A 15,532-nucleotide genomic window follows, 5' to 3' on the forward strand; every position below is an offset into this window, starting at 1 on the left:
CTGGACAGCTGACAGCAGGGTCAGTATTTCCTCACCAATCAGCCCTTTCCCACAGGGGGCGTGTCCCTGCCCTGCAATAAACCCGGGTGTCGTCTGCCCCTTTCCATCTGCCCCAGTGACATTGCTGCTTCTAGCCTATTGAATGTCATAGGAAAATGCTTTGTGCAGGGATGGGAACAGAGAGCCCCCAGGGGGAGGAGGGGTCTCACCCTGGATAAAATATCAGCGGGATGTACAGTACCTGAGTAGAGCTGGGCGATTCTCCACCCTGCAACCAAGCACAGACAGAGGGGTGAGAACGCCCCTGAACACAGACAGGCTGAGCAGGAGACAATGTCAGACAAGGTGATACTGGGGGGATGGAACTTACTGAGCTCAGCCTGGAGTTTCTCTAAAAAGAAAACAAAGAGAAACGCGTCAATATCACATTATCTCACCAGGGGAAGCGAGTCAAAAAGGCCTTAAAGCAGGGAAGTTAAAATCCTTAGACTGGCCTGGAGGTTACGTCAGCAACCAGAGCCTGGCACCCCCAGGGCAACAAAGGCATCAGCGAGGGGAGAAATACAGTAACCCCGTCCGGCCACCTGGCCAGGTGCAAGAGAGTGTTAGAGCCAAACAGGGATCCCTCAGCACATGGCAAATACTAACCCTGTGAGCCAGGAGAAAGGCAAGTACAGTGCAGCAGGTGAAGTGTGTGATGGGAATTAGGAGGCTAGACATGAATTAGCAGAGTGAATGGCCTGAAATATAAACCAAATACTAGGGAATCATTTCAGTCCATCAGAATCTATCTGTAGACAATCAATGGGTCCCTGGTTCAGCAGCAGATAAAGGGAGCAATTGGGGAGGATAAGGACAATGCTGAGAGACTAACTGATTTCACTGCATCAGTTTTTACCACAGAGGGTGCAGGGGAGAGACCTGCCCTGGAGCGGCTCTTTTCAGGAAATAAAGATCAGGGGTTGAGATGTGATGAGGAGATATTGGAACAAACTGATCAATGGAAGAGCCAGCAGCCATCAAGAGCAGAGGAGATCTCTCCCTAACATCTGCTTGGAGAGCAATGCAGCAGAGCACAGACAATCCAGGGAGGTTTTGCAGCGTGTTGTGGACAACTCCCAGGTGCAAGTGCTGGAGGAATCTACTAGGGGCCGTGCTCCTCTTGACCTGCTGCTCACAAACAGGGAAGAATTGGTAGGGGAAGCAGAAGTGGGTGGTAACCTGGGGAGCAGTGACCATGAGATGGTCGAGTTCAGGATCCTGACAAAAGGAAGAAAGCAGAACAGCAGAATACACACCCTGGACCTCAGAAAAGCAGACTTTGACTCCCTAGGTTAGGCAGGATCTCCGGGGAGGCTACTATGAAGGGGAAGGAGTCCAGGAGAGCTGGCTGTATTTTAAAGAAACCTTATTGAAGGTGCAGGAATAAACCATCCCGATGTGCAGAAAGAATAGCAAATATGGCAGATCACCAGCCTGGCTTAACAAAGAAGTCTTCTGTGAACCCAAACACAAAAAGGAAGCTTACAAGAAGTGGAAGCTTGGTCAGATGACTAGGGAGGAGTATAAAAATACTGCTTGAACATGCAGGAGTGAAATCAAGGAGGCCAAAGCACAATTGGAGTTGCAGCTAGAAAGGGACACGAAGGGTAACAAGAAGGGTTTCTACAGGTATGTTAGTAACAAGAAGAAGGTCAGGGAAAGTGCGGCCCCTTACAGAATGGGGGAGGCAACTTAGTGACAGATCATGTGGAAAAAGCTGAAGTAGTCAACGCTTTTTTTGCCTCTGCCTTCACAGACAAGGTCAGCTCGCAGACTACTGCACTGGGCAGCACAGAATGGGGAGGAGGTGAACATCCCTCAGTGCTGAAGGAACAGGTTTAGGACTATTTAGAAAGATTGGACATACACACGTCCATGGGGCCAAATGCAATGCATTCGAGGGTGCTTAGAGAGTTGGCTGATGTGATTGTAGAGCCATTGTCTATCATCTTCAAGAAAGGGAAGAGGATCCAGGGAACTACACCCTCATCTCAATACCTGGAAAAATCATGGAGCAGATCATCAAGGAATCCATTTTAAGGCACTTGGAAGAGAGGAAGGTGATCAGGGACAGTCAGCATGGATTCACCAAGGCAAGTCATGCTTGACCAACCTGATTGCCTTCTATGATGAGATGTCTGGCTCTGTAATGTGGGGAAAGCAGTGGATGTGATATTCCTTGACTTTAGCAAAGTTTTGATACAATCTCCTACTATATTCTTATTGGCAAGTTAAAGAAGTATGGGTTGGATAAATGGACAATAAGGTGTATAGAAAGCTGGCTAGATCATTGGACTCAACCAGTAGTGATCAATGGCTCAATGTCTAGTTGGCAGCCGGTATCAAGAAGAGTGCCCCAGGGGTCAGTGCTGGGGCTGGTTTTGTTCAAAATCTTCATTGATGATCTGGAGGATGGGGTGCATTGCGCCCTCAGCAAGTTTGCAGATGACACTACGCTGGGGGAAGTGATAGATACGCTGGAGGACAAGGATAAGATACAGAGTGACCTAGACAAATTAGAGGACTGGGCCAAAAGAAATCTGATGCGGTTCAACAAGGAGAAGTGCAGCGTCCTGCACTTAGAATGGAAGAATCCCATGCACTGCTACAGACTGGGGACCGACTGGCTGGGCAGCAATTCTGCAGAAAAGGACCTGGGGGTTACAATGGACAAGAAGCTGGATCTGAGTCAACAGTGTGTCCTTATTGCCAGGAAAGCTAATGGCATATTGGGCTGCATTAGTAGGAGCATTGCCAGCAAATCGAGGAAAGTGATTATTCCCCTCTATTCAGCACTGGTGAGGCCTCATTTGGAGTACTGTGTCCAGTTTTGGGCCCCCACCACAGAAAGGATGTGGACAAATTGGAAAAAGTCCAGTGGAGAAAACTGATTAGGGGGCTGGAGCACATAACTTATAAGGAGAGGCTGAGGGAACTGTACTTGTTTAGTCTTCAGAAGAGAAGAATGAGGGGGATTTGTTAGCAGCTGTTAACTACCTGATGGGGGGTTCCAGCGAGGATGGAGCTAGACTGTTCTCAGTGGTGGCAGATAATAGAACTAGGAGCAATGCAAGTTGCAGTGTGGGAGGTCTAGGTTGGATATTAGGAAAAAGTTTTTCACTAGGAGGGTGGTGAAGCACTGGAATGTGTTACCTAGGGAGGTGGTGGAATCTCCATCCTTAGAGGTATTTAAGGCCTGGCTTCACAAAGCCCTGGCTGGGATGATTTAGCTGGGGTTGGTCCTGCTTTGAGTAGATGACATCCTGAGGTTCCTTCCAACGCTCATCTTCTATGACTCTATGAGATCCCTGCCAGATTACAAAGCTCAGGAGCTGTCAAATGAGGTCAGAGTGATATGACAGAGCTGCTAACAATAATATGCATCTCATTAAAATCAGCTGCTATTCTTGAGACTCGGAGGTTTGGGAATGTTGCAGCCAGCTTTACAATTTGGTAGGACTGATCATGAGAATTACAGCCCAGTGAGCCTTACGTCAGTATGTGCTGAACTGGCTGAACCAATAACTACAACAGAAATCTAAAGCAGCTCTATGACAAAGACAGGATAAGGTCTGACTAACAGAGCTGGAAAGGAAACCTGTGTCCCACTAATTTATTAAATTGCTCTGAGTAGGTCAGTAAATAATGCACAGAGGAGAACCCAATGGTATAATTTACATGGACTTTCAAAAAGCCTTTAACAAAGTTCTTCACAAAAGGTTATTAAGGAAACTAAGTCATCATGGGGGGAGGGGCAAAGCAGAGCCTTGGATCAGAAACCAACTAAAAGACAGAAAACCGAGAGTAGGAATAAATGGTAAATGTCCGTATGGAGGAAGGTGAGCAGTGGGGTCCTGCAGCGTTGGCTATTAGCACTGCTGCTGCTTAGAATATTTATCAGTGACTTGGAAAAAGGGATAAGATAAGAGGTGGCAAAATTTGCAGACGACATATAATTATTTAGGTCAGACAAGACCAGAGAAGACAGAATTATTTCAGAGGGACCAAGCCTGGCTAACATGGCGACTGATGAAATTCAGTGTTGATCAGTGTACAGGAAGGCACATTGCAGGAACAATTAGAGCTATTCAGGCAGGTTATAGAGCTCAAAATTAACTGTAACTACTCAGGAAAAAGACCCAGGCATCACTGTACACAGCTCCATGAAGATCTCTGCTCAATGTGCAGCAATGTTTTAAAGAATGAAGAGCAGAAGGAACAGGATAGAAAAAGTTTCTTACATACTCTCCCCCCCCCCCCCCGGGGCATCGTGTGCAGTGCTGGTCACACCAACTCCGAACAGATAACACAGAGATGGGCAATAACAATGACTAGAGCCTGAAGGCAAGTTCATAGAACGAGTGATTTTAAAGGTGGGACAGTTTAATTTAGATGGGAGATTTGACAGAGAAATACAAAATAGAGACTGAGGGAGAGGAATTGGGGGCTCAGACCTTTCTTCTTTCCTAAGACAAGAACAAGAGGACACATACTGAAAAGCAGCAAATTTCAAAGTATCAGAGGAAATGCTGTTTTTATAGGATGCACAATTAACCTGTGGAACAACTTGCCACAAGACAGCTTTGAGACCAGAGTTTAGCAGGAGTAAAAGGAAAGGATGTTTACATGGATAATGAGAACATACAGATTTATACTGGGTGGGATTAAATAAAACAGACGAGCAAAGAAAAAAACCCAAATGGAGAAAGGATTCAGAAAGGTGCAGACACTGATATGGAAATGTGACTATCCAGAGTTACAGTTCTCAAAAACACAGGCATTCTGGATGGGAGAGACGCCCCCTCCTGCTTCAGGGCACAAGGCAAACGCTAGCTGACAGGGGTCAGGAGGGAACTTTCCCTGGGGGCAGGTCAGTCCATCATTGGCCACTAGGGTTTCTCACACCTTCTCCTAAAGCAGCCAGTGCTCGGATGGCCACTGTCAGAGGCAGGATCCCAGACCAGATGGGCCCGGGTCTGATTTGATCTGGCAGCTCCTGTGTTCTTAAAAGCTTCCGTTTTAGTCTGATACAGCACAACACTTGCACACGCTGAACAAGGCTTGATTGACTCATGGGCCTAAAGTCCAGCATGTGGTTAACTACCCTGCTGAATCGGGGCCTTAGTGAATCCATATTAAAAACCTGTTTAAATAATTATTCTCAAATCAAATCAGCTTCTTTGAAGATAAAGCTCTTGTGAAAATCATCTGTTATTATTGGCTGAGGGAAGGGAAGTCCCACAGCCAACCCGATGGCATTTCTGTCTGTCTGTCTGTGTGTAATGTGATAACACGTCCCATCTGCTCCAAAGTTTCAGGGCATGTTTTAGGCATCAGAGGACAGAGCCTTCCTGATTTTGGTGAAAAATGGAAAACTTTAAAGCCTGATTATATTAAAATCTCAGGACACAGGGTGAGGCAGTGACCTCAGGGTTAGGATTAGGGTTGAGGAGGAGGGCAAAGGGTCCCTCATCCCACTCCAGCCATTCCCCAGACAGGCTTCTCATCCCCAGTCCAGCCAGACCCCCTCCCCTCCCTGACCCCAGCCCCACTCAGAACCCGACTGATTTAGGTGAAAATCAGAAAATGGAAAAGCCGGATTTTACTGGAAATAGATTGTCCAATTTTCACCCAAGTCAATATGGATCTGCCCAGAATGGGGGTGGGGGTGAGGCTGGGACCTGGCCACAGGGGGCTGAGGGCTTGTCCTGGGGGTGCAGCTCTGCCTACATGGAGTAACAAAGTGGGTGCCCCGCCCTGTATTACAGCTGTGCCTAGAGGCCAGGCCAGGCCAGTGCTGGGCTCTGCACAGACGTGGGGCAGTCGCCAGTCCCTGCCCCGAAGAGCAGCCAGTCTAACCAGACACGACAGGCCCAGGGCGGGGGAAGGGGCAGGACACACAAGCAGAGTGAGCAGAGCGATGGTGCAAATGGCACGTCCCTGCCACCCTTTAACAATCACACTGCGCTGGGCAGGGGGAGGGGATGAGCTATACGGTAAGGGAGGGGGAGGGGAGCAGGATGGGAATGGGGGAAGTTGGGGTGACAGGACTGGGTTTGAGGGGGTCAAAGCCGGCAGCCAATCAGCACAGAGAGAAGATGGGGCGAGTGACACTGTGACAAGCAGCGTGATGACATCATCAGCCACCGCGTCCCTGCCACCTTCTGCCTGCCAGGGGCACCCGGGGGTGTGAAGTGCTGCAGCAGCTCCCAGCATGGGCACGTCGCTGGGACACGGTCGCAGAGTGACCCCAAACCTGCTCCCTCCCCCGCCATGTGGGAGCAAGAAACCCCCTGGGTTCAGTGCGTGGGGGCTGGGCAGGCCTGGCCATGGCGGGGGTAAAGGGGCAATTGCCCAGGGGCCGGCGATTTAAAAGGGCTGAGGCAGAGGGATCGATACCATGGGCGACGGGTGAAGCTTCCCCTTGGCTCGTTCCCTGGCCTGCCTCTTCTGCCCATGGACCTGCCCTCACTCCACCAGCCCTGCCCCAGACCCCACCCTCTGTCCTCGTCCCTTCCCTCTAGGCCTGCTCGCCCCCACGTCCCTCCCACCCCCATCCACTGGGCGAGTCTCCACCCTGCTGCTCCTTTCTCAAAAGGTCCCTGTCCCTCTTCCCTTCTCCCGACCCCTCCCCTCTTGGCCCACTCTTCTTCTCCACAGCCCCCCTTCCCCACTCAGCCGCCCTGCCACACATCCCTCCTCTCTGCTCACCCCCCGCCCCCATCAACTTGTGACAAAGTCTGAGATTCCCCCTCCACATCCCACTGAACCAAGGGACCGACCCTACCTTTCTCTGCATGATGCGCCGCTGCAAGTCAATGACAGGAGAGGGGTGTTACAAGAGAGAAGATTTAACTTCAATTAGTGCAAACTCACAGAGTCATTTTTCTGCTGGTAGAAGCTAGAACACACACAGGGCTCTGCCCAGCTATTCCCGCTGCCAGCGTTATCCTGGGGACACAGCGCCTAGTGCAGTTAAAACGCTGAATAAATGGCTGTCTCTTGTCCCTATCGGCTGAGTGAAGGGAGGCCCCACACTGAACTTGTTGGCATTTCTGTCTGTCTGTCTGTAATGGGATAACTTCTGAAAACTGCATCCATCAACTCCAGTGTTCCAGGCGTCACTGGGCAGAGCCCTCCAGATTTAGATGAAAACTGGAGAACTGTAAAATCCTGATTGCTGCTAATATCACGGTTTCATCCTTCAGGATATGAAGTAATGCCATGACCTCAGGGTTACGGTTAGTGTTTAAGGTGAGGGTGAGGTCATAAGTGATGCTAAAGGTGGCTTTAAACCCTGCCCCCTCCCGCTGCATCCTTCTGATCCTGGGTGCTCCAGGTTCCAAAGCAGCCCCCGCTGTAACCCAGAACTTGTCTGCAGAGGAAGGTTACACCAGTGTAAGGTAAGGTGGAAATTTAAACCACTCTGGTCACACCGGTATAACGCCCCACGTCAGTGCTCTTATTCCCTAGTAGGAGTGAGGTTTTCTGGCTTGACTTGTGCCGTTAGTTACGTCAGCTTTGGGTGTCTGTGGGCAGCAGCACGGCCCAGGATCTCGGCAGCTCTGGGCGCTGTGGCTCCATCCCGACACGTCCTTCTTCTTCCCAGTCCCATCTCCACACACCCCACAACAGGGCTTGTGAGTGGGTCCGCAGAGTCACCTGCAGCTGTTCTCTGCACTGCCTGCGCTGGAGGAATCCTCGCCCTGCTGGATCCAAGCCCTTTGAAGCCCTTTTACGCTGCTCTGGTTCTTCTACCGAACACAGTGGGGGAGGGGTGGGGGAGAAAATCCCACCCTCCATTTATAAAAATGTGTCCAGCTCTTTATGGGTATGAAGGTGGCATTGAGGAGGTGACCTGGGTGTAACCAGTGCACCAGCCCCGTGAAATCTGCCTGAGTCTGCAGACAGCGCTGTTTGCTGCTCACAGTCATCACAGTGGGGCTGGGATGCTGGCGCTAAAGGCTGATCGATGGCAATTTAATTGTGACCGTTTGCAATTATCTCACTGCTGATCATTTTAGCGGAAACACCCAGCTCATGTGCTTCTCCCTCCCTGCTGGATGCAAGGGCAGGTACTGGAGGGGGAGGGGCAGTGGGGCAATGGCCCAGACACTGACTTTTCTCACTTCCAGCTCAGATTGCAGAGTCTCTAGGGCAGTAGCTTTCAACCTTTTTTCATTTGTGGACCACTAACAAATGTCAAATGGTGGTGAGGACCCCTCTGGAAATCTTAGACATAGTCTGTGAACCTCCAGCGATGTATGGACCACAGGTAGAAAACCACTGCTCTAATGGGAGAAAAGGATGAGAGGTGAGATACCCCCCATCATATTTATGGGGATCACCATTACATCAGTTACTGTAACTGGCCCAGACACTGACCTTTCTCACTCTTTAGTTCTGATCTCAATGTCTCTAGAGGGAGAAAAGGGTGAGAGGTGAGATTTCATTCTGTCATGTTTATGGTGAAGTTCATGTTATTGTTTATTGCAGCTGGGCTGTCGTTATGAAATAGAGAAACAAATAGACGGACACATGGAGAGACACAGATGGGTTGATCTGTGACACGTCCCTACCACCAGTTAACAATCACACTGTGCTGTGTAGGGGGAGGGACGAGCTACACCGAAAGGGAGGAGGAGGGGTGCAGGATGGGGGTGGGGGAGGTTGGGCTGACAGGACTGGGTTTGAGGGGGTTGGAGCCAGCAGCCAATCAGCACAGAGAGAAGCTGGGCAAGTGGCACAGTGACAAACAGCGTGATGACATCATCAGCCACCGCGTCCCTGCCACCTTCTGCCTGCCGGGGAACCCCGGGGTGTGAAGTGCTGCAGCAGCTCCCAGCATGGGCACGTCGCAGAGTGACCCCAAACCTGCTCCCTCCCCCGCCGTGTGGGAGCAATAACCCCCCTGGGTTCAGTGCGTGGGGGCTGGGCAGGCCCAGCCATGGCGGGGGGCAAAGGGGCAATTGCCCAGGGGCTGGTAATTTAAATGGCCCGGGCAGAGGGATCGATACCATGGGCAATGGGTGAAGCTTCCCCTTGGGAAGGCTTGTTCCCCGGCCTGCCTCCTCTGCTCATGGACCTGCCCTCACTCAATCCCCACCTGCCCCAGACCCAGCCCGCCATCCTCGTCCCTTCCCTCTTGGCCTGCTCGCCCCCATGTCCCTCCCTCTTCCACCCACTGGGCGAGCCTCCGCACTGCAGCTACTTTCTCGCAAAGTCCCTCCTCCCGCCCCCTCCCCTCTTGAGTCCCTTTTCTCTTCCACAGCCCCCCTTCCCCACTCAGCCTCCCTGCCACCATGTCCCCCCCCCCCGCCATCAACTTGTGACAAAGTCTGAGATTCCCCCTGCACATCCCACTGAACCAAGGGACCGACCGTACCTTTCTCTACATGATGCGCCGCTGCAAGTCAATGACAGGAGAGGGGTGTTACAAGGGAGAAGATTTAACTTCAATTAGTGCAAACTCACAGGAGTCATTTTTCTGCTGGTAGAGGCTAGAACACACACAGGGCTCTGCCCAGCTATTCCCGCTGCCAGTGTTATCCTGGGGACACAGCGCCTAGTGCAGTTAAAACGCTGAGTAAATGGCTGTCTCCTGTCCCTATCGGCTGCGTGAAGGGAGGCCCCACACTGAACTCGATGGCGTTTCTGTCTGTCTGGAATGGGCATGTTCTAGGCATCACTGGGAAGAACTCTGGTGATATTAGTAAAAACTGGAAATCTGTAAAAGCCTGATTGCCACTAACATCACCGTTAGATCCCTCCAGATACGGGGTGAGGCCGTGACCTCAGGGTTAAGACAGGCTTTAAGGTGAGGGCAAGGTTAGAGTTAGGGTCAGCAGGCCCCTCATCCCACTCCACTCAGCCCCTCCAGCTGGATTTCTCGCCTCCTGTTCAGCCAGCCCCTGCTCACCCCCGTATTCCAGACAGGCCCCTCGCCGCCCCACTCTGGTCAGAGCCCCATTGATTTGGGTGAAAAGCAGAAAAACCTGATGCAAGGGCAGGTATTGGGAGAGGGACAGCAGGGCAATGGCCCAGAGACTGACTTCCCCACTACCAGTTCAGATTGCAGAGTCTCTAGGGCAGTAGTTTTCAACCTTTTGTCATTTGTGGATCTCTACAAAATGTCAAATGGTGGGGCAGACCCCTTTGGAAATCTTAGACATAGTCTGTGAACCTCCAGCGATGTATGGACCACAGGTAGAAAACCACTGCTCTAGGGGGAGAAAAGGATGAGAGGTGAAATTGCCCCCCATCATATTTATGGGGATCACCATTACTTCACTTACTGTAAGTGGCCCAGACACTGACCTTTCTCACTCTCCAGTTCAGTTTGCAGCATTTCTAGATGGAGAAAAGGGTGAGAGGTGAGATTTCATTCTGTCATGTTTATGGTGAATTTCCTGTTATTGTTTAATGCAGCTGGGCTGTCATTACGAAATAGAGAAACAAATAGATGGACACATGGAGAGACACAGATGGGTCCCTGCGGAGGTCCCTGCACTCCCATCCTAGGCCAAACTCCTGATTTTGGGGATGACACCTGCCCCCTGGTACCAATGACACACGGGAACAGCTCCCTGTAAGGCCAGGATAGTTGGGAGGTGCCCAGCTAAGAACACAGTGGAGGTGCCTTTCTTTAGCTGGGTGCTCAGCTCAGCATGAGCCGGGGAGGAGGGTGTGGATGGACCCTGCAGGAATCACCTCTAAGCTCAGCTCTTTCCCACATGAAGCTCGTCCACGGGGTGTGTCAGCCTGGGATACAAACACTGCAGGAAATGGAGGTAGCGTCATGTCTGACAGTCACTTCTGAGCACAGCCTGAGCTAACCATCCGTGCCCCAGTGTGAGCAGCGTCTCAGGGTAGCCGTGCAAATCCTGAGTGTGTGTGTTTTGTTACAGCACTCCCAGCCAGACCGCACAGCCGTGCAAATCCTGAGTGTGTTCATTTTGTTACAGCACTTCTAGTCAGACCGCACAGCCGTGCCGCTGGGGCAGAGAATTCTCTCCAAGGCCCATGAAACACGACATTGACAGTTAATTGGTTTGATTTGTTAGTGTTTGTAAATGAGCCCAACATAGCTCTCTCTGGGCACATGGACACATTTTACATACAACTCGAAATGAGATAATCCCTGTCACCTAAACATGGGCTCAGTGCGCATCCTGTATCTATTCAAACCACAAATTAACCAGTTCAAACCTGGTGCTGACAGAGTGGGAAGGTGACAGGTCTAAACACACAACATCCAGTTCTAACTTTCACATCCATCTTGACTGGAAAATCATTCAACAGACATTTCCCCTTCCCAGTTCTTCCTACACTTGCAAATTTCTACACAAAGTTCACAGCACTTCAGGGAAGAAAAACCCTTTGGGTGGGACTTTCAAAGGTGCCTTAGGGGTTTACACACCGGTTCTCATTAATTTAAACAAAACCTGAGTATTCAGACCCCCTAGGCAGCTGTGAAAACCCCAGCTCCATATAAACACAGAGATCACTGAAGGCCAATTTCTGCCCTTTGCGACCAGAGAAAAAAACTACATTTCAACACTTACACTGCAGTAGAGAGTTCATTGCCCTGTTCCTGTAGCAGGATCTCAGGCTGAGCCAATCTTAGTGCAGATAAGGTAACTGTTACCCTTTCCATTTGCACAGCCACTACTTTCCCATCCACAGCTCCTACTTACCTAGACGGGGAAAAGAGGGGATCCATGCACAGACAGGGGGGCAGAACTGGGCCCTAAGAAGCCCCTTCTCTCCTCCTACTTTGCTTTCTGGTTTTCCTGCAAGCAGCCCAGTTACACAGGTCGGAGCTCCAGGCCCAGCTCACTGAGCCTCACGTTTGTGTTTCAGCTGGAGCAGGGCTGACCCCACGGAATAGCTCAGAGTCACATTCCAGCGGGTGCCTTGGTGAGAGCCGAAGGGGTGAAACCACTTGACGCTTCTCAGTTCAAATGTGAAGTCATAATTTATTCAGCTCCCCCTTCACCCTCAGCCCAGCTCCCACTGCCTGAAACTCCTCTGGACATTAAAAAAGCCCCTTAATCCCTGTCTCTCTGCTTTTGGTTTTAAATCTGTCTGTCTGTCTGTCTCTCTCCTGTCCCCTCAAGTCCCCCCACCCTCTGTTACTTTACCTTTCGCTCTGTGTTCCCTCCAGAAGCAGTAACTGGCCAGGGGAACGAGAACAGCCAGGAGAGCCAGGATCACCCCCAGAGCCACCATCCCGGGACTGACCCTCGGGAAAAACAGCTCTGCAAGAGAAAGTGTCATTGACTAGCTGGGAGCAAACACATGCAGGATGAAGGCAGGACACGCGACAAAGGTGACCAGGACAGTTAAATGAATCACACAGGGAAATACACTGTGAGATGTGGCTCCTTTGTGCTTTATTATTAAGCCAATAAAAGTCCAAGCTTTAGTCTTTTTACTGACTATGGTTAACTCATGGGAGGAGGTGTGTTGGGGACAGGGAGGGGGCAGAGTGGAGCTATCTTCATCCACCCCTGGCCTACGTTGAAGTGAGCCTGTGTTCCCTCACTTCCCTAGACTGCTCTGACTGACCCCGAGGCTGCAGCCAGTGCAGACTGGCCCTGAGGATCAGAGCTGTGACCAGCTTCCTGACACCCCGAGTCCCTGAGCTCAGAGAGGCTCAGCTACATGAGAGAGTCTGACCCCAAATATGTGAATGAAGGATTTTAATAAAATCAAAACTTGGGCCTGGAAATTCAGAGTAAAAATTGCTCCAGATTCCTGTTCCCTGCAGCAATGGCTGACTAGAGAGTCCTTTGCTAAGTGGTCAGTGTGGTGTATTGAAACTCTGTAAAAGTTACAAGCTGTCACTTTAAATCCTGAGGGGATTCCTGGTCCTGCTTGCAGGCTAAGGGGCTCTGTAGGGAGCGTGCTGCTGGGTCCTCTGCAGTCAGTCTGCAAAGAGCCAGCCTAGAGCAAGGTGGGCTGAGTTCTGCTCCTCTGCCTTAGGGAGCAGCCTGCTTTGTCTCTCTCTGTACTTGGCTGTTGGGTGGTAGAATTCTGGATTTAAGGAAGTAAAGCAGTGTTACATTGCAGCCTGCCAGGGAGAGTATTTATGTTTTGCTTTACATGCTCCGTGTGTATGTTATGAACATAACAATCAGGTAATACTTGGCATATCATAGACTAAACAGCAGTGCTGCACCTTGAGACCTCAGATGAATAGTGCTTTACAACTGCTACATTTTTATTATTATAGAAAAGAAATATTTTGTAGTAAGGAACTTGTTTGGTAGAAAATAATACCTAAAATCAAGATCAAAGCACACTACAGAATTGTTAGTGTATGTAGCAGGGTCCACACAGACAGTGAGGCACAGCAGGCTAGAGTGAGGCAGATTTACTCCCCAGCTTCCCATGAATTAACTGTTCCTGTAGACAAATCCTGATTCTGCTCACACACTGCACAGCCCAGCTCTAGCCTGCGAACAGGACCTAGAAACCCCAATCCCAACCCCCATTCCTAAATTGACAGTTTGCAAATCCAGCATAGTCCTCACTGCACTGCAGGGACAAAGATGAATTCCCTCCCCCTCCCCCACAGAGAACAGATGAGCACTGGATACGGAGCTGCTCTGAGAATCTGGCCAATGGCAGCCCAGCCTGCAAAGTCCTAAACACCCTCAGCTCCTGCTGGAGTCACAGAGCATTGAGGCTGCTCAGGATTTACAAGAAGCGCTCGGCACCTTGAAGGTTCAGGCCAATAATGAGAAGATACAATTTTAAATACTCTCCACCAATGTCTGCACCATCTCAGTCTATCCACATGCGGCTTGGCCGGGCACTGACCTGCTATGGAAATCTCTGACTGCCTCTCCTGGTTGAGTTGGGGGTTCCTGACACTGCAGGACACTTTCCGGTTGGACTCCTCTGTTAGAACAATGGCAGCCTCTGTCTGAAACAGGCCATTGGCCTCTTGGGATATGTTTTCAGAGGCTGATGGTAAGAGCTGCCCCTGGAGATCTCTCCACAGCACCTCGGGCTCTGGGAACCATCCAGATGATCGACACACAACCCGGATCTCTCCATCCTGATGTCCCTCCACTGAGATGGCAGGAGCAGAGCCCAAACCTACAGAAGAAATGAATGGACTTGTGATGACCCTACAGAGCCCACTAATGAGCAAAATGTTTTCCCACTATTATTAAAGCCATTTCCTATTAAACTAGTAACTGACTGTGAGCCCCTGGGTGTGGTTGATTAGTTAAACTGGCCAGATTCCAATTTGACACACAGTAAAATTAATGTTAATGTCAGGGCTGTTTGTAGGGCCACAGATCGTTAACAATGAATTTAATTTATTGTACAAATGCATTTTTTTAACTGAATCAATAACATACACTCATTCATTCATCAAACAGCGCTAGTTGATTCATTCATAAAACTGCGCAGTGCACATATTAAGAGACGCTTGGCAGAGCCACTTTCATTGGTTCGCCGATAAAGCCGTTCCTGTGTTGGATTAGTTTCCACTGACAAAGCCGTTTTCAAGTCACTTGCTTCTTGTCCCTCCACAGTTTAAGTCATTAGTTGTCCTTCCGCTATTTCAGTTTTATAGCCATATAAGTTGCCTTTAGAGTATCTGTTCTTTAATATTGTGTATCTATCCTTTGATGTTGTAACTAAAGTAACTCTTTTTAATAACTTGTCCTTTCACATTGTAACCAATGTCTGAGGGGACTGCACATTGTAAATTGTAACTCCATCTTGAATAATGTACTCCATTTTATATTCTTCATGACACTTCCTCTAGGTGTATACTGGGTAACTTCATTTCAATGTGTGAACGAGATGTGTGAATGAAGGGATGTGCTGCTGCCTGTGACGTGTGCACCAGAAATGTAGGGCAGAGAGGGAGGTAAATATTGTGGGGGACGGGGGAGGAGGTGGAGAAGGAGCCAGACACACCAGTCTTCTCTCACATGGTGCAAGTAGCTGCTGTACAATAAAACTGTCTGGTGCTGGGACAGACCTTAGAGTGACAAAACCTTGGTTAGCGCAGAGTTCAGGATGCCTGGTGATATTATCTCCTGCCCTTCCAGAGCACTGAGATCAGCAAAACTCAGACCTCTGAAAACCAGGAAATCCATAGTGAAGATAAACACCTCAACAACCTTAACTCTGCCTCCTTGGAGCTGGCAATAACCACTGGGAATTGGCTGCATGCACTAAGGCTACACTCAGAGGATTCAGTGTAGCTGTAATAACCAGTGGAAGGATTATTCGGAGCGCACCGGTAGAGCTGTCCCTGTGACATGCGGAGATGTGCAGGTGTACCGGGAGGGATCAATCATGCCTCATTTCAGTGCTGAGTTGTGCAGGTTGTGTCAGTAGCAAGGCACAGACTTCTTGCCATGGGGATTGTCAGCAGCCTGGTGTCAGATATGGCTTGGTGAGGGGCCAGTGAAGACACCATCTCAGAAGGAATCCTCAGGGCAAGGGTGATGGGGTG

The 15,532-nt window shown here is 50.0% G+C and overlaps 1 protein-coding gene across 1 annotated transcript; it reads right to left on the reverse strand.

Annotated features, from left to right (window-relative positions):
- Positions 1 to 241: 241 nt before the first annotated feature.
- On the reverse strand, positions 242 to 14,151 carry LOC137146221 (butyrophilin subfamily 1 member A1-like; the record flags this gene model as incomplete). The annotated part of the gene is made up of 4 exons (XM_067537418.1): positions 242 to 268; positions 371 to 391; positions 12,186 to 12,302; positions 13,870 to 14,151. Coding segments are annotated over 4 exons (447 nt in total), but the record flags the coding sequence as incomplete, so codon positions are not given.
- Between the last annotated feature and the right edge of the window lie 1,381 nt (positions 14,152 to 15,532).

The sequence above is a fragment of the Emydura macquarii genome, unplaced genomic scaffold, assembly GCF_026122565.2.
Source record: "Emydura macquarii macquarii isolate MOO-44397 ecotype Brisbane River unplaced genomic scaffold, CSIRO-AGI_Emac_v2 contig_408, whole genome shotgun sequence".
Classification (NCBI taxonomy): Eukaryota; Metazoa; Chordata; order Testudines; family Chelidae; genus Emydura; species Emydura macquarii.